This window comes from Sminthopsis crassicaudata, chromosome 2 (assembly GCF_048593235.1).
Source record: "Sminthopsis crassicaudata isolate SCR6 chromosome 2, ASM4859323v1, whole genome shotgun sequence".
Classification (NCBI taxonomy): Eukaryota; Metazoa; Chordata; class Mammalia; order Dasyuromorphia; family Dasyuridae; genus Sminthopsis; species Sminthopsis crassicaudata.
The window spans coordinates 205521911-205545005 of NC_133618.1; the positions used below are offsets into that span (position 1 = coordinate 205521911).

Sequence of the window (23095 nt, forward strand, 5' to 3'; positions counted from 1 at the left end):
TCTTGTGTTCTGACTAAGTATACAAGAACCCCACTCTCTTGGGGACAAAGGAAGTAGATAAGTCGGTTCAAAGGGGCTGACTTTGGGAAGGAAAAGACTGAGTCCTCAGAGACTGAAAGAAAGGGAGAAGAGGATAGGGGATGATGTGTGACCTCCATTTGTTTCAATTTCAAAATTGTTAACATTACTGTTAAATGGGGATCTAACAGCACTTACCTTGTGAGACTCAACTGAAATAGTAACTATACAACATGACATGGTAACTAGAACATGGTAAGCATTTAATAAATGTATATTTTCTTCTCTTATCCTAGAGGTTTCATAAGGTAGGATTTGAATTCAGGTTCTTTGACTCCAGAACCAGTACTCTTTCCACTAAATCACACTTTCTCATATCAGTTATATTTTCAAAAACATTCTTTGTAGTCAGTACGTCAAGTCAGTAAGCATTTATTAAATGCCTATTATGTATCAGGCACCGTGCTAAGCACTAGTGATACAAAGAAAGGTAAAAAGCAGTGTCTGCTGTCAAACTGAGTGCCAAGTTTTTTCTGAACACTATTCATAAAGTTATCACTTGATTTATTGTTGATTCCCCAACAGCATCTCTAAGTTATAGGATTTAGAATTAGTACAAGCAGAGAAAATACAACAAACAAAGAGGGTAAATTGCAGCACAGAAATCATTGAGGGTAAAGACTTCCTCCCTTCTAATGCTCATTGCTTGAGTCTATGAATGTAGAGAAACCTTCAATGATCTCTAAGCAATTTGCTGAGTACAAAAAGGAAGCATAAACACAATCTAATATTAAAATGAAACTCATCTAAAAAGAGTAGAAGCTGTAGTGTTTTGTCTAAATCAACAAGAATAATTCCAAAGTGAATTTTTACATTATTTTTATATTACACTATCACATTTCATATTATGCAGATTATATTTACATTATACATTAAAATTTCATTAACTTTATTATAATTATGCATTATAATATTACAAATATAATAAATTTATTATAATTACATATTATAACTTTTTCATTAGTACCATACTATCAAAGTTAAAAGGCACATTCCTTCTCTGTTAGGTTCTAGTTACTAAAGAGATAATGAGATGTTAGGTTCTTACTAAGTGCTAAGTTGGTATTTAATTCTCTAGTCCACACCTTTTGGTTCCAGGCTTTAAGGGGAGTTTTACCCCTTTGAACTTCAGGGGAGGAGCTTACATGTTTAAGAGGAGCAAGTTCATTGGTTGAAGCATTTTCCCCACAAGCCCCTGAGTTATCCCATGCCCATCCTCTGGGAGGATAAAAGAAGCAACATTGGGCCTGGAGGAGAGGTCTACTCTGAGCCAGAGTTGGAATGGCTCTCTGGAGGAAGAAGAGTCTAGTCTGGGATTGAGTTGAGACAGCAGATCTCCTCCCAGAGAGCGATTGGCAGAATGTTACTCTTCTCTATTAACAATTGATAAAGTAATTTTTTGCCTGAGGAGGTGGGGGAAAAGAATGTATTTTGTAGAGAAATTGGGGTTTTTCTGGAAAGTATATATGGTGTCAAAATAAGCCTGCATTTATATATTTTAATACAATTTAATTTCAGAAATAAAACTATAGTAGACTCTCCAAAACTTATCAGTCACTAAAGTTTAAAGACCTTTTTACACACTGAGTAGTCTACAGTGGTCTATGATTTGACTTAAGGGGGAAAAACTGGTAACAATAAGGGCTTTTCAAAACTGGACTGATTACGATTTTGTTATTCTTAGAATATTAAACCAAGTTTTTGAACAGCATTCCGTATTGGGGAAAGAGTTTTAAGCTATCTTTTTTTAGTTTTAAAGATATTGTTTTCTCTTGCAAGATGTCTTCTCTAACACACCTTGTCCCAACTAAGAATTGTTTCTTCAAAATTAGCTATTTTCTTAGGACTACTCTAGGAGCGAATGTCTATTTTTCTATCAGTATTCTGACAATATTCTGTCAGTATTAGCAGCTTACCACCATTCATTTTAATACCTCTATTCTAGCTTTAAGTATGTTAAGTCATTCACAACTCATTATCCAACTGGCTCATTCCTTGCACTTTCAATTGATTTCTTCTTCAATTCTTCATAAATACTAAATTCATTCTGTTCAATCAATTGGTGAAGATTAACTCTAACAATAGCACATAGTGTTTAAAGCATCAGGAAAACAACCATTTTCCATATAAGAACTATCATTTCATATTTTTATATTATGGTATATGCATCTTACAGATAACTTCAGAAATTCTAAATTTAGAACTTTGTTTTAATTTTAAAAGACTCATGATGGAAAATGTTATACACACCTAGAAAACAAACTGATTGATAGAGTCCGAATACAGACTAAAGCATACAATTTTTACATTTTTTTTTTGTTTTTCATGGTTTATTCCTTTTGTTCTGTTTCTTCTTTTACAACATGTGTAATGTGGAAATATGTTTAACATGATCACACATGTATAATCTTATCAGATTGCCCTTTTGGGCAGGAGAGAGGAAAGAGAAGGAAGAAGAAAAATTTGGAACTCAAAATCTTATATAAAATGAATAATGAGTGTCATTACTAGTCTTTATCCAAAGGAAATCATAAGGGGAGGGAAAAGGACTTGCATGTGCAAAAATGTTTGTAGCAGCTCTTTTTGTGGTTGGATTGGAAATTGAGTAGAATTGGAAAATGAGTAGATGCCCATCAATTGGGGAATGGCTGAACTAGTTGTAGTACATGAAGGTAATGGAACATTATTGTTCTATTAAAAATGACAAATAAGCTGATTATAGAAAGGCTTAGAAAGATTTAAATGAACAATTTAAAATGCTGAGCAAAATAAGCAGGACCAGGAATACATTGTACACAATTAACAGCAAGAATGTGCGATGATTCTATGAAAGGCTTGATTCTTCTCAGTAGTTCAGTGATCCAAAGCAATTCCAATAGACTTTGGACAGAAAACATCATCTGCATCCAGAAAAAGAACTAAGGAGACTGAATATAAATCAACACATGCTATATTCATTCTTTTCTGGTTTTTTTTCCCCTCTAACAATGGTTTTTCCCTTTTGCTCTGATTTTTCTCTCCCAATATGATTCATACAAATCAAAGAGTACTAAAAAATAAACTTACTACAATAAAAGAAACAAGTGCTGAAAACTATCTTTACGCATATAATTGTGAAAAATGAAATGCTATTTATATAGAAAAGAACTGTCTTTTAGAATTGTCACAAATATAAACCACTTAGATCATATAACTACCAATCAGTAACAGCTTTTCCTAATCCTTAGCACTTTATTATACTTAATTGTAATTCCAACTTTTCTATTTACCATGTCCTAAATAAAGGTGTATCACTAGCAGGAACACTAACAGGAAAGCACAGTAAAACAATCTAGAGTAATGACTTAGTCCTTCTGGCCAATGAGTCTGAGTGGCAACAGATGGGCTAAAAAAGACCTGATATTATATACATATAAGATCCATCCATAAATAATCGTGACTGTTACAAAGGCAAACTATTACTATTCCCTTCTACTTCTATAAGCACAACTCAGTTTGCTTTATATAATATTTTCCCTTAAGGGTTCCCCTTTATATTTTTTTTAACCTGACTTGACTTTAATAAAAAAAAAAAAAAAAATTCTTGCCACATGAAGTGTAGTGTGGATCTAAAAATCTAATGCCAAAAGTAATGCAATCCTCACAGGTAAATCTTTGGCCTAAAGATCAGCCATGATTACAATGATTTCCTGGAACATCTTAACATTTAAATCTGCTGGTTTTTTTTTTCTTCAGTATCTTATTTCATCAGTGTGATTGTTCCCTCTATTGATTCAGATCATTCTACAATTTAGTAGACTGTCACAAAAAACAACCATTATTCTACAACCAACCTTGTGACGCTACTCAATGAATTCACCCTCTGAAATACTGAAAATATAATATATCCATGGGTTCTTACTCTAATCTTTTACAGCTTGGTAGAACATACCATAATTTATTCCATTAGCATAGTTTTCAAGAACCCAAAGACACTTCTTTACTATACTAAGGCAACAAAATATGGCTTCAGAAAGGAAGAAAAAAGAAATCACAAAGAAATGTCAAGGACTTTCCCTGAATATCTAATATCAGGCTTTATAAAAAATCATTTGGATAGCTATGGTACTGAAATGACTACTACAAAAAAAAAATCACCACCTCTTAAAATGTCTTATTTATATTATGACAATTATTGCACATGGCTTCAAAACTGTACAAAAAGCACAAAGATTTTCAAAATCAATCTGAAGGAAGCAATGACTTTAAAGAAAAGATTCCTTTTCTTTGTGTCTCTGGCACTTGGCCCAGAACCTGACAAAAAACATTCCTAAATGGGTGATGATGATGAAGGTAGTGATGGTCACAGTGGTGGTGGTGATGAGGATGATATTGATAAAAATCACTGTGTGGGAAAACAAAAGCAGGCTAAAAATTCTAGGATGTAAAGGTGCTACACTAAAGACAAATTTATTTTTAAAAAATGGGAACTAGGCATGCACTACTGGAGGGAATATCCACTTTAACAGAACTGTGACCTTATTAAAAATGTTAAGTTAGATTCAAGATATTGTACAAGGCTCTGGGAATACAAAAATAAAATATTATAATCTGTGGTTACATACAGCATACAGCCCGAGTTAAGGGTGAAGGAGAGAAGTGAAAAAGAAAAAGGAAAAATTTACATTGTCTGTAGGTAAATTTTTAAAAAGAAAAAATATGTAACTCTGGGGAGAATTGGACTTGAAAGCAGACTGTAAGGAGGCAGCAGCACCTGAGCTTTACCAAAAAGGATTCTGAAAGGTAGAGATAAAGAGGGAATGCATTCTAGGTATAGGAGGAGGGAGTGCATTTTAGGGATGAGGAATAATCAACTTCAGTGAATCTTCAGAGTTGGAAGATGGAATGTTAAATTTAGGTAATAGTTATTAATCTAGTTGCTAGAAGGAACAATGGGGAAAGCAATGTGATATATGGTTACAAAATTAGATTGTAGTCAAATTTTGGTGATCCTTAAAAATAAGGATTTAGCAGATACTTTAGAAGACTTTGCAAAAGGAATAAAATTAAGTCATTATTTGCCTGATAGCTAATCCTCTGGTAATGACACTTTTTTGGGGAGGGGGGGCATTTAAATTTTAATTATTAACAAACAAAACAAAATAATCCTAGAAGAATATAGCTGACAGAAATAAAATAATCCTAAAAATATATCATTTCAAGACAGTTTTTCAGAAGTTATATATAAGTGATTCTGGGAAAGTCAAATAACAACAAACAAAACTCAAGAGCCTCAAAACATAATCACTTTAAAAGCAAATAGCTTATCCACACCAATTAGTACATTCCTGGTTTTCAACAAAACATCTGGAGTGGCCAGAGACAAACACTAAAACAGGCCAGAAAAAAAACAGGTGTTATCACTGTTCTGTAGATATTGGACTGCAATCATACTTTAAGTAGAAAGATATCATACAGTGGAAACTGAGCTATCAAGACATAGATCAAGTTGGGATTTTTCATCTCAAGAGAATTCTGATGTCAAACAGTCCGGGGTAGACACAGAATTCCATGTCTATTATAATGAAAAAAACAACAAAACATTAAATGACATTGAAGTTCCTAATCATAAAATTCACAACAATGAATCAAAACTCAAGATTTTATGAATACTGTCAGAAGTAAATTATTTGATCAAAGTATTTTGTAATTTTAGTCATAATCCTGTTCACATAGCAACAACTCTTAATATCCTCCAGATACAGAGAGATTAGGTGCATTGCTACCTCTGCTAATAATTCCTTTTCTCAATTTAAGAATGCTCTACTCAGTGGTAGAAGTATCATATTAATGATCATAGTAACTGTGCTTGCCCATGAAAAGTCATTTCTTATAACAAAAGCTACATGTAGTGAGAGAATAAAAAAAAAAATAAAATAAACAAGGGAACAGAAATATCTATTTTTTTTTCAAAATACTTCCTTAGAAGCTAAGAATTTTCTCAGAAAAAGCAACAGAGCCCTTTAAAAAATCTTTTTTACCTACCAACTATACCAAAAGTTTTATGCAGTGGAATTTGATTTGATGTAAATTTTGCATAAAGAAAAATAAACCTCAATTTTAAAAGGGCATTTTATATCTCTTATAATCTGTATTTTTGTCCTTTCTCATAGTTTTTCAGAATTTAAAAATCCCTAAGACTTGAGTTTTAAGGTTATATAGTAAAAAGGGAAAAATAGAACCTTTCCAGTTCTTAAACCTATTACAACAAATTGACAAATTCTACATATCATACTTTTTCTATTTATTTATAACTATTTTTATTAAGGAGACATGTGCTTGCCAAAAGGGTTCATTGCTATTATTAAGGATGTACAGATTATTAACCTAAAAATTTACTTTTTGATATTTTGATAGCTTTCAATATAATATTTCTTTTGTAATCCCATATATATTATTTTATAACTTAAAAACATTATTCTGAGAAGGGATCCACAGGCTTCATTAACTTGCCAAAGGGGTCTCTGACATACACCAAAAAAAAAAAAAAAATGTTAAGAACCTTCAATGCTTGTTGTTTACTGATGGAATTATGATAATTACAATAAAATAGCCTATTTTAGAAACTTCTAAGTTCTTTTCAACAGAAATAGTATGTGCATTTAATGAGTCTTGGAGGACTCTAATCTTAGTACATATTGTAGGAACACAGCACCCCTTTAACCTAGCCATATCAGATCTTGATGGAGCTAGTTTTGTGTTCCTCCCATGAGAGTCACCAATTTCTTAGATTTGATAATGGGATTCTTTACCTTAAAAGCATCTATGAGCTATTCCTATTCCATGGAACAGGAAATGTTTCTACATTAAATCTATATTAATTATAATGATTCTGTGGGCTTTTTAATCTGTCCTTTCTTACTTTTTAATGAGGATAAGAAGTAGCCTACATAATCTGGAAATGCCTGTTCTTATTTTAAGTTAAACTTTTTCTTTTTTTCACTCACTCCGTCTTATTTTACCCTGAAGACAAGGCTTTTCATGGCTCCCCTTTTTAGCATGCTCTAGCTACACATTCAGTCATTTACCTAAACTCACTGATTGTGATAAGAGATTGGACTACCCTTCCCTGGCTTCCCATTGCCACTTCCAGCTCTCCCTCCACTAATATTAGCGAGTCACTTCATCATTTTTGAAATTCATTCAATAAATATTTATCACCTTAACAGAATTCTATAGAATTACAGGATATTCTCCTTCCTGCCAAAAAGAGTTCAATGTCTTATTCTCTGTCTCTTCTCCTACCTAACTCTTGCCCTCATACTACAGAGCTTCAAAAACATAACCTATGCTCTCTCAAATATCCTTACTCCCAACTCCATTCCTCAACTTACTCATTTTCCATGACTTGTATTCCTCCACTTCACCACAGCTACTTCGAAACTTTAACATCAAGCATAAGTGTTCTACATTTTAAATTCTTTATCTAATAATAATCTATTATTATTCTACCTTTTCTTCTGAACATTGTTTTTCATTCTGACCAGGGGCTTCCAATCTTTCCATTCCTATTTTCTTTTTAAGGCCATCATTCTTACAGTAATTACATTTTTTTTCTTTTCCCCATCTTGACCTCCAGGAAACCAGATCAAATTTGGAATGTCGTCTTCTTTGAAGTTTATACATTGCCACTGTACCTACTCATGAAGCAGTGGAGAAAAATCACTAAAATGTGCTACCTAGATACATGCTAAGGTCATCCAACATAATCTCAACTAAGTCTCTGAGGCAAGGCAATCCTTTTGTACCACCTTAATCAATATACTATCCCAGTCAGTTCAATGGTTTTTTTTAAATCTTTCATCTCTCTTCCACATTCCTACAGCTCCTTTTCCCCCACATCCTCAGCTTAGAATCTTGCCTTATTTTAACTGAAAAAAACTGAGGCCATTTGTTGTAAGTTCTCCTTTGTTCCTCATCTCACATCACTGAGAGGCCTTCTGTCACTATCTCTTCCTTCACTTCTATTTCACAGAGTTGGACTTTAATATAAATTCTTCTGCATGCACAAGTTGTTTCATTCCATCCTGTCTTCTCCAGTAGGTTTTCCCTTCTTTTGTCCCTAACTCTGTCATTCATTTTGTTTCAGTTTACTGTCTACTTTTCCACTATATACAGGGGTTCTCAAACTATGGACGGCAGGTCAGATGCGGCTGCTGAGGACGTTTATGCGGCCTGCCGGGTTATGGCAAATGGGCTGAGGGGCGGAGACAGAGTGTGAGCTTTTGTTTTTACTATAGTGAGGCCCTCCAACAGTCTGAGGGACAGTGAACTGGCCCCTATTTAAAAAGTTTGAGGACCACTGAATAGAATATGTCCACCTCAAAAAACTCTTCACAATCTCTCTCCGCCCTTTTGTGGCTAAACTCCTTGAGAAGGCAGTCTATAATCAATGCCTCCACTTATTTTCCTCTAATCCTCTTAATTCTTTTGTATCTGACTTCTGACATCATTCCACTGAAACTATTCTCCCCAAAGTTCTAATGATCTCTTAAGTACCAGATTTAAAGACCTTTTCTTAATCCTCATCCTATTAAACCTGCTTTAAACTGTTGATCACCCTCTTTCCTATTAAGTTTTTCCCTCTCCAAGTTTTTGTGGCACTGCTCTGTCCTCATTTTTTTTTTTTATCCATCTGACGGCTTTGCTGGATCTTTATCCATATCATACCTACCTACTAAGAGTAGAGGTTCTTGAGCATTCTCTTCTCTTCTCGCTCTATACTTTTTCACTTGGTAACCTCATTACAATTGTACTCACATTTTCACAATTGTCTATGCAGATGAGTCTCATATCAATTTATCCAATTCTAATTTCTCTCCCAACTCCCAATCTCATATCTCCAACTACCTTTTACACATCTCAAAGATGTCATAGATATCTTAAATTCAACATGCTCAAACTTGAACTCTTTATCTTCTCTCCCACCCTATCATCCATCTAACTTTCCTTTTACTATTCTCATCCTCCCAAGTCACCCAATCACAATCTAAGTTTCATTATCAACTCCCCACTTTTGCACTCCACTCGGTCTAATCAGAAGTCAAGTCTTGTCAATTCTCCTACTGTAACATTTCTCATATATATTCTTTTTTTCTGCCACCCCCCTTTTTCAGGGCTTCATCAACCCTAGCCTGGACTATAGCAACAGCCTTTCCTCCATTCAGCCATCAAACTGATCTTCAGTTATAGTCTGAACCAACTTTACTTCTTTATTTAATAAACTCCAGTGATTCCCTATTATTCCCAAAACCAAACACAAAATCCTTTGTTTGGCTATCTGCTCCCCTCAAAACCTGCTCCTTCCTGCCTTTCACTTCTTCCTCCAACTCCACCCCCTTCACATAATCTGCAGTTTGGGGACACTATCTCCTCATTGACCTTGCCACCTGACACTCCATCTCCACTCAGACCTTTTTCAATGCTTGTCCTTCATGCCTAGAATATTCTCCCTTCTCTTGGCTTTTTTCAAATCTTAGCTAAATTCCCATTTTATGGAAGAGGTTTTCCCCAGTCCCCCTTTATTTTAGTGCCTATGCTCTAAGATTATCCCTAATATACCCTTGTGCATCTTTATTTGCACATAGTTGTTTATATGTTTTCTCCCCCATCAGGTTCCTTGAGAAAACGACACTTTTTTCCCCTTTCTACCCTCAAAGCTTACTTAGCACAGTGCCTGGCATAGAGTGAGAATTAAGTAAAAATGACTCCACTGGCATGTATGCAATGTTGAAAGAACAGGAGAAAAGCATGACGATTGAATGCCACAGGAAAGAAACAGAAAAGAGTGATATAGTGTAGTGGTTAAGATTTGCTTTATAGAAAGAATACCAACAATAGTGAGATCACATATCCATTGAATAGTACTATGCTTTTCCCCCTCACTTTAAGTAAATTTTTAAAACAAAATACATAAACTGAATAATGGGGGGGAAACTACATAACAGGAATTAACAATCTATCAAAGTACCATTTTTAAAATTTTCTAATTCTTCATATATTTTATTTTATATTTTGTTTTAATATACATTAATTTATTTTATATTTGATATTTAATATAAATTAATTATTTAATAATTAATATGCATTTAAAATACATTAATTGTTGTAACTACATACTGACAGCATTATCAGACTCAAAAAACATGCATTTCCATTTAAAATGATTAAAATAACTACTTACCAACCAAAGCAAAAAAGTGAAAGATAAAGGCCCAAAAGGGTGGCAACAACATGTCTTATAAAAGAACTAGTTTTGCTTGAATGTAGATAAATTCGAAACCAAACAGCTGCTAGCAAGGCAAAGAGTTGGCACACTACAAAGTTGACCTGTAAAAGAGAATACATATAATATTGATATTAGTAACATCAATCCATGTTAATTTAATAAAGCATTTTAAAATTTCATGATGGAAATAGCTGGTTAGTTAAATAAATAACAATGATTAGTTCTGAGGCAGCAGAAACCACATATCCTCAGATAATATACAAGCAAAAACTGGGATCTGGGATATTCCCCGGGACTGTTTTTTGAGGCAAAAATATGCTTAAGAATGTTAAAACTGTGTTTTCATTCTGAAATTTATTTTTTTTAATCATTACTATATATAAACTAAGTTCAGTTTCTTCAATGCATATTAGTAATTAGACTTCTTGACCTGCAGAAACAAATATATGTATGGATGAATGGAGGTTAACAACATAAAAATTCTTGGAGTACAGAAATCAACACTATATCGACCCTCCTACCATTCAAAAAGATTTTTGAGAGTTGCTGGGAGTGGCTAAAAAAATTCATCAATTTGCATCCAACCTCAATTTCAGCCCCTCAATTTGGCTTATCGATCTCTACTAACTTATACCATAACAGAAGAAGGAAAAGGAGAATAGTGTTCTGGGTGATAAGACATTTGATCACAAGACTAACACATAAATTTATTTTATCCCTTTGGATTATATGTATCACAAAGGCCTCTCTAAATGGAATATCACAAACTACTTTTCTTAAAAAGAAAACTTTTCAAAGAAACCTATGAAAAATTGCTCATAATGAAAGTTTTAACAGGAAAAATATTATTTCTTCTTTTCGGTGCCAAAGGCACATTTTAAATTTGCCAACAATAATTGCTGAAGCTAAGAAGCAGCAGCAAGGTAAGAGAGAAGTAAAGATAAGCCAATTTAAAAACAGCATTCTTAAGAACTGGAGTTCTTAACCTAGGGGGTATATGAACTTTTAAAAATATTTTGATAACTATTTTAAAATTACTGTTTTCCTTTAAAATCATGTTTTATTCTATTCATTTTAAAGAAAATTCTGAGAAGGGGTTTCACAGATTTCACCAGACTGTCAAAGGAAGCCTAGACACAAAAAAGTTAAGAATCTCTGACCTTGAATTATCCTTGATCTTAGGATACCAGAATGAATTACAAAGATAGAAAACATTTAGAAAGAAGGACATCTGACAAAGTCTTACAATATTCTTGCAGATAAGATACTTGGTGAATAAGCAGAATCAAGGAAATTAGACACAAAGAATCAAGAGATTTTGAATCTTAAGAGATTGTTTCATTCTTTGTGTTTATATGCCCACTACATAATAGCACTCACAGTGCCTGGAATAGAGTGAGCTCTTAAAAAAGTTTGTGGATTGATTAACTAAATTAATAAGAATCCAATGGCTACAATCAGTTAAGTCATTAGGGGTTTTTAAGGTATTATAAATGACTATAGCTCCAGAAGGTATGTAAATAGTAGTTAATGGTCCAGCAACCTAGTTTGTACTGTTATTCCCCGAGATATTAATCAGTTGTATATTATACATGTATTATGACCTGCTTGGGGAAAAGGTGAAAAGTTTATGAGAAATATCTCTTCTTGTAAAGCATCACAAATGTATTTATGTTTAGAAGAACTGCACATATTTAACCTATATTAGATTACTTGCTGTCTAGGGAGGAGGGGAAGAGGAGGAGGAGAGGGAGGAAAATTAGAAATACAAGGTTTTCTAAGAGTGAATGTTGAAAACTATCTTTGCATATATTTTGAAAAAGAAAAAACTATTATTATTAAAAATATGTCTCCATATATTAGAGAGAAATGTAAGATTTTATATCTAAAGAAGATGTTAGACCTAGCCCAGGAAGGAACGTATAAGAAAACTATTTTGAGTAAAAAGACTCAAAATCAGGGAGCAGTTAGATGGTACAGTGAAAGGGGTGGGGCAGGCCCTGAAATCAGGAGAACTTGAGTTCAAATACTTAACACAGTTCTTAGCTGTGTAACCCTAGGCAAGAAACTCTCTCCCTGCTGCTGAGAGTGAGGAGGGTGTGGGTGTGTGTGGGTGTGTATGGGGGGTATGTGGGTGTGGGTGGGTGTGGGTGTGTGTGGGTGTGAGAGAGAGAGAGAGAGAGAGAGAGAGAGAGAGAGAGAGAGAGACTGACTCAAAATCAATGTCAGGAAGGTATGTAAAAAAATCATGTAGCAATGTTACAGAAAATAAGAAAAAAAGAATTAAAAATCCTGCAGAATTATTATAATTAATATGGATCTAATATAGAAATATTTTCTGTTCCATGGAATTGGAACAGCACAAAGATGCTTTTAGGGTAAAGAATCCCATTATCAAATCTAAGAAGAAAAAAAAAAAAAAAACAACCTGTAGTGGCTGTTGGTAACTCTCCTGGGAAGAATACAAAAGTAGCTCCATAAAGATCTGATATGGCTAGTTTAAAGAGTTGCTGTTCCTACAATATGTACTGTGATTAGAGTCCTACAAGACTCATTAAATGCACATACTATTTCTGTTGATTGATGTGGGAATCAAGATAATTTCAGAAAGAAAACTTAAAATATATCCCCGATGACTGAAGTTCTAAGGGGGGAAAAAAAACCCAGAAGAATTTGGAGGCAAAATGTGTATTCTTTATTTCTTCTAATTAAAAGTTGTGATTATGGACAAGGAAAAAAAGATAAGGAAATTGTGGTTTCATAGGCTTCAAGAAGTAAAGTATTTCCTGCTTAAGATATTAGAACGAATTATAAAAATAGAAAACAACTAAGTTTCCAAAAGGCAACTTGACAATATTCTTGCAGACAAGAGAATATATTTGGTGAGTAACGAGAGCCAAGGAACATAAGACACACAGGATTAGAGATTTCAACTCCTGAGAAATTATTTCATTCTTTGTATTTGTAACCCTATCACCTAGCATTCAGTGACTGGAACAGATGAGTTCTTAATAAATAATTGTTGATTGACTAAAGAGCATCAAGGTCAATCCCCTCATTTCACAGCTGAGGAAATTAAAACACAGATGATTTATCCAAAGTGAAACTGTAGGAAGTGGAGGGACCAGAATTCAAACCTAACTAGAATGCCAATACATTCTCTACTGTACCACATGGGCCTCTTTGACATCAATTTGGAAGAAGGTGCCTCACAATACTATACCACAGATTTTTTTCCTCTTCAACATGAACAATTACTATGATAAAATGCAAAAGAAATACTGAGAAAATTTGTCAATTGAATAAAGTTGGAAGTGATATTCAACAAAGTAAATAAAAATTAAAACAATAATACAAAACATTTATAGTGTTTTCATGTAAGCAAAACACTTTAGACATCTCAATCTATCTTCATATTAATCCTGTACTGTAAGAATTTGGTGTTAGTGTCCCCATTTTACAGACAAGGAAAATGAGGTTCACAGAAATTAAATGATTAGTTCTCCCTGTTAAATAATAACATGGCTAGTAACTCTAATAAATGGGTTTTGGAACCAACTGTTCCTGACTCTTAAGTCAATGCTGACTGGTTAAAAGAAGCCAGGTGCAAAACAGAAAGTTAAAAATTTTAAATGATATGACTAAACAATAGTTCAGGTGAAAAAGACTTATGAATTTCAGTGTTAAGAGTATTGCCAAGTTCCAATGACTAGTACTGTAGTTAAAAGTTTACCCTTAAGCCAATTTAAGATGGCCCCTAAGAAAATGGAGCATTCCAGGAGAATTAAAATCCCTGGAGGACAAGAACTACTTTATTTTTGTCTCTATATTCCTAAGACTTAATGCAGTGCCTGGTACATTTAGTGTTTTTAAAATTATAAAATCACAGAATTTTTAAGTAGAAGGGACTTCAGCAGCTCTCTAGTCCAACCAATACTTGCCAGAAGTTCCCATAGTTAACAGATCTTGACATGAAGTCATCCTATTTCTGCTTGAAGATTTCAGGTAATCTACCATCCCTTGAGGCAGGCTACTCTACTTCTGGAGAAATTTAATTGTTAGAAAGTGTTTCCTGAAATCAAGTCTAAATGTTTATGTTTGCAACTTCCAAACATTACTCCAGGTTCTGATCCCTAGAGCCAAAGAGAGAAACCAATTCTGTTTAAAAGACAAAGTCAAACACACAACAGAACTTTTTAATCAATTAGAAGACATTTGTTAAGTGCCAATTATGTGTCAGGAACTTTAATTAAGGCAAACAAAAAACAAACCACAAAAAATACTACCTGTCCTTAAGAAACTTATATATAATGGGGAAGGCAACATGCAAAATAAATAAGTACTTATATAAGATACACACATAGTGGAAGGGAGCTAACCTTACAGAACAAGGCTAGAATAAGAAAGTGGCCAAGGGCTGAAAAGACTTCCTATAGAAGATGACATTTAAATTAAATCTTAAAAGAGACCACACATAATCCCAAAAATAGAAGCAAGGAAGGAGATCATTCTATGCATGGGACCACCAGCCTCCTGGTTTCCTGTATTTGCAACTTCAGTATCATTTTCTACTTCCCCCTATATCCAATATATTGCTAAATATTATTTCTACCTCATAACAGCTCTCATCCATAAGATTCCTATGACCCAACCAGTTCAAAATGTCCCTAAGACAATTGAAAATGTAGGTTTGGAGCTCAGACTCCCAACTACAGTAATGCTACTTGTAAAATATACAATAAACAACAAACCTCAAACCTCAAACCAACAATAACAAAAGGAAAAACCTACACAGACATCCTCTATAATGTGATATAATAACCTTACTACTTACAAAAATAAAAACCATAGAAAAGTAGCACTGCCAGCAGGTACATTTAAACCAAGTATACAGGACAGATTCAAGAGACCATAACAGAGATGACAAGAAAAATGTGTATATGTATAAAGCTCTTTGTAAACCAAAAAGTACTATATAAATGTTATTATATAATTTATATTATAAAATATGTATCTAAGTATATTTAAATACTTCACATAATTTTTAAATTTTAAAAATGTATTACTGGTACAATATGTTAATAGAAAGAAAGGTTTATAGTAAGTCCATCACCATCACAGAAAAATGTGTTTGGTTGGCCTTGTCATTGAACCTCTTCCAAAATGTTTCCTCATTTGCAAAATGAAAGGGCTGAACTTTTAGCTTCTAAAGGTCCCTTCCAGCTATAAATCTATACTCCTATTAATTTTGCCTATTATTTGGCAGAAGGTAGAGATAGCACACTTAGCAAATATGCATATGGCACAAAACTGAGAGGGATAGTTAACATGCTAAATCACCAAAAAAAAAAAAAAAAAAAAAAAAAATCTAGTTAAAATGAACCAAATCTTTAGTACTTAAAGAACCCATAATTTGATTAGTTTGGGCTCTCCTTCCACTATAGTGAATGACTCTTTTATAACAGCAAAGGTGGCCTTAGAGCATGGGTTCCTAACCCTTTATACAATTTAGGGAATTTGATAAATCCTAAAGAATCCTGAGAAAAACGCTTTTAAATTATCAAAATAAAATATTAAATATTATGAAACAAACCAATTATATCAAGATAGTTTTTATATGTGTAAATATATATGATAAGGTCAAAAAAAAGAGATAGCCCAAGATAAAAATAATTAACAGGAAAATTCTTGTCTGAGGAGAGTTGTTAAAGGAGATAACTTGAGATACAAATGATTAAAAGAAATTCCTGTCTTATTTACAAATATCTCTGGGACCTCTTGGATAACATCTCTGTGCAAACGTTGTTTTATGACCCTGGTTATGTATAAAATGAAGTTCTAAAATTGTTTTCCTCGCACTTGGTTTACACCTGCCTTGTACCCAACAAATTGTTCTGGTGTCCTGGCCCTTGCCAGGCAGTTTGGCCTTTCTGGAGGCCAAATGCTTGTCTATCCCTTTACTATCAATAAAGACTTTGTTTTAAGTACAGCATTGATAGCGAATTCATTTGGCTATCCAGACCTGCCCTTGAGTTACTTTGGGGAAGGAGAGAGAGGTAATCAGACCACCAGAAAAAGAGCTGATCTCAGCTTAGAGCCCCAATTTTTCCTCATCATATACACATGCATATATCCATTATACAGAGGGAGTATTCATGAACTTCAGCTTTCAAACCCTCGTTCTACAGAATTATTACAAACAAATATTCATTATCATATAGATGATTTGAGCTAGGATGACTCTTGGACCTAAGAGATAAGTCACTTCCAAAAATCTTTCCAGCATAGTAATGCTTTTAGGAATCAGAGAACAACAATGCACAGAATAGCAATGTTGATTAGCTTTACTAAAGTACTTTTCCTTCTTTTCTTTTTTATTCTTTATTACTAAGTATGACTCCTCTGGAGGGGGCAATGGGAAAAATATATCTGGAAAGAAAGATGATTTTTAAAACAAAATATATCAAATGCATTTTTAATGAAAACACAAAATGTCAAAAAGCTAAGTGGAGTTCAATAACACTTCAAAATGAATATTGTATTTTAAAACATCATTTACAATATTAAAATCTAATTAAATAACATTTGTTCCACAGAAATTATGCTTGATAATTTATTATATTAAATCATAGTATGAGGTGGCTACAATGATTTTTCAGCTAACAGAAATTGAGTCTTTTCCCTATATGTAGCCCCTTATCATTGCCCAAGAAAGATAAGAGGTCAGAGAGAGATCCAGAGTCAAGTACTCTAGTCTAAACTTCTGGTTCAAACTAGCTTTTTGGGAGAATAGAATTTAAGAAGAGGTAGGAAGGAGAAGGGACTTTGACCTTGAAGATGGACAAAGAATGACACGGTATAAGATTGTCTGGAAACTAAGACTGAAGCTATATCTTTAGTTGAATTTTTCAAATCTGGAGTGGAACACATACCACTCAAGTAAGAACAGACTGGAACCCTATAAACTAGGCACACACAATGCAAAAGAAGAGACAAACCAGAGGTTGGCTCTTGTTGGAATTTAGAACTATTATCTCTTTAAGCAGTAGTTTGTTTTGTTTTGTTTTTTTGGTTTTTTTTTAAACTATATTATCAGAAATCATATTAACACCAGAGAGTTAACTAGTCCAATTCTATTTATCTGAATGCAAGAAGAGAAACTCCATAAACAGAGTCCTAAATCACTGAGGTTTTTGTGAACTCAATTTGGATTCTGCCTATATTAACTATCACACATTTAACAAAGGGGAGTTTATTAATTCATTTTCAAGATTGCCTAGAGAGAGAGAACAATCCCCAAAGATAATTTGAGTCAGTGCAGCAGGTACTGTTGTCAGAGGCAGTTTGTGAACTGAGATGGGCAGCCACTTATTCTTTTTCTGGGTTTTAAAAGCCAGTGGCTTCAAGAGGAAAGTGAGATGTTGTGAAAGCTCCACCTCCACAAAGGGAGGGGGAGTAAATTCCTCAAGCCTGTGGATTTAGGGCCCCAGCTTCAAGATGATTGATAACTTATCCTTTCCTGATAGCCAGAGCAACCTGTTCTATATTGCAGAATACCCTGCAATAATTACACAACCTCCCTGCTCCCAGGAGTCTATAGCCCACACATTTAGAATCACAAGTCTAAGATTTTTTTCCCCCTAAGTGTAATTTTATATTTCAGTACACCACTGCTCTGGGATGTGACAGGGTTACAAAAGCAAGGAAGGAGTTGGAACATACAAGTAGGCCTCTAACAGATGTACAGAGTTCACTGACCCACAAGTGTGGCTGTTACCTCCAATCTGACAATGGGTGGAGTGAGTAACATCAAAGGCACAGGAACTTCTAAAAGTCAGAACAAGATCCAGAAGAAAGTGAAAATAGGCACTGACTACTAGGGACAGAGACTTAATAAGAGTTCATACAGAGCTTTATGGTTTCAAAAACTTTACAAATATAATCTTGATACTAATAATCACATAGAGAATTTCAATTTCTTGTCCAGAGTTACGCAATCTATCAAAAAAGCATTTTTAATGCAGGTATTATACTAGGCAATGAGGACATAAAGACATATACATATGAAACACTCCTTGCTATCAAAAAGCTTACATACCTGTCAAGTGCATAAAGCTAACTTGGATACCAGATCTTTCCAACTCCAAGTTAGAGCCTTGAACCACCATAAAACTATCCACCTCTTCCAATGTGCCCTTCAAAGAGTTTATTCTATAAATTTGTTTTCATCTTAAATCTTTTACTTACCCAATCTTCCTACCTTCTAGCATTCATGGAGACTTGGCTCCAACTTGATGACAGAGATTTCCTGCCCACCCTTTCTGGAATGGTTGCATTAACACTCTCATTCCTCCCAATTCACTGACAGAAGTGGGCAGTTGGAATATTCCTTGCTTCCCAATGCCATTTCCAAGGTCACCTTCTAGCACAACCTTCACTCAGTTATCTCCTTTTTAGGGAATTCTCAATCCATATTCACCAGCCAATAGAGATTCTTCTTCATAATGTCCCCTTTATTATCCTCACTCTTTCAATCACTTTCTGTCTACTGGCCTCTTCTCTACTATCTACAAATATGTCCTCTTACCTTCAAAAAAAGAATAAAAGCAAACCTCATTTCATCCATCCATTCTCACTATCAAATCCCCTATCTGTCCTCCCTTTTGTGATCAAACTAGAGAACGGTCTACAATTAATGCTTCTACTTCCCTTATTGACTCTCCTGTTAACTCTTGAATTTGACTTCTATTATTCTTATCACTCAAGTGAAATTGCTATCTTCAAAGTTACCAATGATCTCTTAAGTACCAAATCTAATCTCTCTTCTCAAACCTGGTCCTCCTTGACTACTCTGCAGGTTTTGCCACTTCTCTTGATATTATTTCCAGTTTTTCATGACACTACCCTCTCCTCATCCTCTCCTACCTATCTGTCCATTCCTTCTCTGTCATCTTAATCACTCCCACCAATTCTAAGCCATTTTCTCATCTCCCTCTGTTTTCATATTTCATTTGACAACCTCATAAGCTCCCATAAATTCAATTATTAATAGTCTCTATGCAAATAATTCTCAGATCTACTTGTCCAGCTCAAACCTTTTTCCAGTCTTCCAGCCTTGTATTTCCAACTGCCTATTAGACATCTCAAACTGGGTGTCCCATAGATAACAACCTCAGTATGTTCAAAACTGAACTCATTCTTTCCCAAAAATTTTTTACAAACTACTCACACACTTACAACCTAGTTGTCATCCTTGATTCTTTATCTTCCTCTCCTATTCCTCATATCCAATCAATTGCCAAGTCCTATCAATTCTACCTCTGCAACATAGCTAGTATATGCTTATTTCTCTCCTCTGATTCCACCATCACAACACTCTAAGGGATATGATATGGATTACTGCAATAGCCTATTAGCTTGTCTTCCTATTTCTCCCTACTCTGATCCATCTCCCACTGAGTCTTCAAAATGATTTTCTAAAATGCAGATCTGTAAAAGACCTGTTATTCCCTTTCATTCAATAAATTCCAATGGCTTCCATCACTTCCCAGAGATCAAATATAAACTCCAGTTTGGCTTTCAAAGACATTCATAACTTGTCTCCCCTTTTTCAGTCTTCTTACCACTTAACTTTTGGTCTAATGACAATGACTTTCTTGATGTTCCACAAATAAGGCTTTCCATTCTCCAACTCTGGACATTTTCTTTGGCTCTCCTCAATACCTGGAACTCTCCCTCATCTCATCTCTGCCTCCTGACTTCAAGTCTCAGCCCAAATCCCATCTTCTAATGTTAAGCTTTTCTAATATCACTTAATGCCAGTCCCTTTCTTCTATAGATTATTTCCCTTTTATTTTGCATATATCTTGTCTATACAGAATTGTTTGCATGTTATCTCCCCCATTTGACTAGAGTTCCTTGGAATCTAGAAACTGCCTTTTATCTTTCTTTGTATCTCCTAAAGCTTAGCATAAGGTCTGAAACAAAGAAGACAATATTTACTGGCTACCTGATAAAATAACTGCTCACTATATGTCTTTAAAACTTTGCAAATATGATTTAAACTAATGGTGCCCTTAACTTTCATTCTCCTTTCCTCTCCCTCTCCCTCTCTTTCCCTCTCTTTCTCCAGTTAATAAGAATGTCTGTATTTGCTGATTGAGGTAGTTACTACAATTCATTTGGTCTCTTTATTATATGACTTAAAACTTCCTCAGGAAATGATAAGAGATGTGTTCTTTTATGAAATGTCACTTTTCCAAAATTAATAGAAATTTTAAAAATATTATCCAATGATTTGTAGAGAAAGTGAACAGAATCAGAAATCTATCATGACACAGAAAGCCGATGCAGTATGGACTCTTGCCATCTGTCTGGCTGTTATTCCCAGTTTTCCCTCACTAGGTTACGTGACCCTCTTATCTAAGGCAGTCAGAGACCATGTCTCCTAACCCTATTAGAGTTCTTGCAGTGTTGGCACTCTCCCATATGGCTATGTTGTACTGATTCATGGTTAAGTTAAAACTCACCTAATTCACTGTTATATTTAGTTCACAGCAGGTCATGCTTCACATGCCATCCCCCAGAACATTCTCAATATGGGCATATTGTCATCTGCTCTAAAAATCCAATGTACCCCTCCCCTCCCTCCTTGCTCTTGCCCTATAATCAATACTGGTATTATCCTGGGAAAGGCAGGACAATGTACTGTTCACAATCCCTGAGACTGCCTACAGCAAAGTTCTGTTCCCTGGCCATGAGTCTTTTCTTTATTGAATTGTAAGCTCCCTCAGAGAGACCTGTCTCACTTTTGTCACTGTAGCCCCAGTTAGCTCACAATAAGCTCTAGTGATACTTTCTTTACTGAATAATCACTTAGGCTCTAAGACCTTGGGCAGTTACTTAAGAGCTGGATCAGCACTTTTCAGAAACCCTTAAAACAAAAATATGCAAATGAGCTACATAACTGCATTTATAGAAAAATTTTCCAAAGTAACAGACTCATAGTTCTGATAAAAAAAAAAAAAAAGTTGTGGAAAAACATACTGAGGTCTTATACATGGAAGAATAATCATAGCAATTGTGAAAAGTTAGTAGAACACAATCAAAATGCTTTCCATCATTCATGATAAAATAAACCTTTCCTTAAATCTTATTCAGTTCACAAGCATTTACTAAATGCCCACCATGTATCAAGCACTAGATCTGACACTGGAAATGCCCTATAAGGAGCCAGCCTCTATCCTACTGGGAGGAAAACAACACAAATACAGATAAGTAAATGTAAAACATACATGAAGCAAATAAATTTAATATCTGCATGGAAGGACTCACAACTAGAGGAGCAGGACAGGTCTCTTGTACAAGATGAAATTCAAGGAATTTGAGGAAGAGATTATATGAAGAAGAAATAAAGAGGGAAATTAGTAACACTGATGACAAATTTACAAGACATTTTAAAAGATGTATTCACATAATCACTTTTGAAATGAGAAGATTGGAATCTAAGATCTCTTTCTACCTCTAATACCTTATGACTATAGTCCCCTGGCTTTATTAAAGGAAATATATCATCACTAATGATTACAATGTATCATACAACATATCATTCATGTCATGATTTTATTTCTCTATACATTGTTCTCAGAAAGTGAAATTGAAACTAGTAGTTCAGAAAATCAGGACACAATCAATTCTCAGAAGCCAACTAATCCAAATCATACTTGATCGGAAATTAGCTCTATAATACACCACACAAGTCTTTGCTTAAAGAGCTCAGATGGGAGGAACACACTGTCTTCTAGAGGAGCCATTCCACTTTGGATGCAAGCAGAAACTTCATCCTACTGTCAAACGAAATCTATTTTTTTGAGACTTCTCATTACTTCTACTTCTGTCCTCTGGGGCCAGAATAAAATTATCCTATTTTACATGATAATTTTTCAAATACCTTAAGAGAGATATCATGATTCTCCATGTTTTCTTCTAGCTGAACAATCCCAGTTCTTTCAAATCCTTCTAAGGCATCATTTCATGATCTTCTCCATCCTAGTCACCTTCCAGTTTAAACAATGTTAACTTCTGTTAGTGCTCAACTCATTGCTAACAACAGAAAGATGCTAATTATAGTAGCCCATCAAGCTTTATTTAAATGACCAAATTAGTCAAATATTTGAACAAAATCACTGTTTTTGATATATGGTATATTTGCATGATGCCATATAGGAATTATAACATGGAAAGACAATTAGTAACAAACTACACATAGGTATACATATACATGTAGATATAGATACATAATATATTTAGTGATGAACTTGCCTGGCATATCAGTATTAGCTACAGAAAATTTATACACACACACACACACACACACACACACACACACACACACACATATATATATAATAAACAGCAAAAAAATATTAAAAGCAAAGTACTACATACCATGTTATGAGAACATAAAGATTAAACCTCAATCCTTGGCTTCATGTAGGTTATATCTAACTGAGACTCTTCTGAACAAAGACAAATAGTTTATAATCAAAACATTTCTTTAGTAAGTATATAGAAAGTGTGTTAAGGTTTACTCTAGAATTATGTTAACTGCCTACTAGACTAATTCATGGATAAAATACTCTTGTAAATGATGTTCTTAACAAAAAGCCCTAAACAAATATTAATATGTTTGCTCTAACTATAACATGCTTTAAAGTATGAAAGATGGCTCAGGAGAGTTCAGTTAACTCA

General features: G+C 34.2%; 1 protein-coding gene across 4 annotated transcripts in view; it reads right to left on the reverse strand.

Moving 5' to 3' along the window:
• The window catches only part of MBOAT2 (membrane bound glycerophospholipid O-acyltransferase 2), a 159918-nt gene that overhangs the window by 108192 nt on the left and 28631 nt on the right, over positions 1–23095 (reverse strand). For all 4 annotated transcript variants that reach the window (XR_012486153.1, XR_012486152.1, XM_074288095.1 and 1 more), the window contains exon 2: positions 10301–10446. Coding sequence is in view for 1 of the 4 variants with exons in the window: in XM_074288094.1 (XP_074144195.1) it covers positions 10301–10446 (146 nt within the window). In the remaining 3 variants the exon portion in view is untranslated. The remainder of the gene's footprint in view (positions 1–10300; positions 10447–23095) is intronic.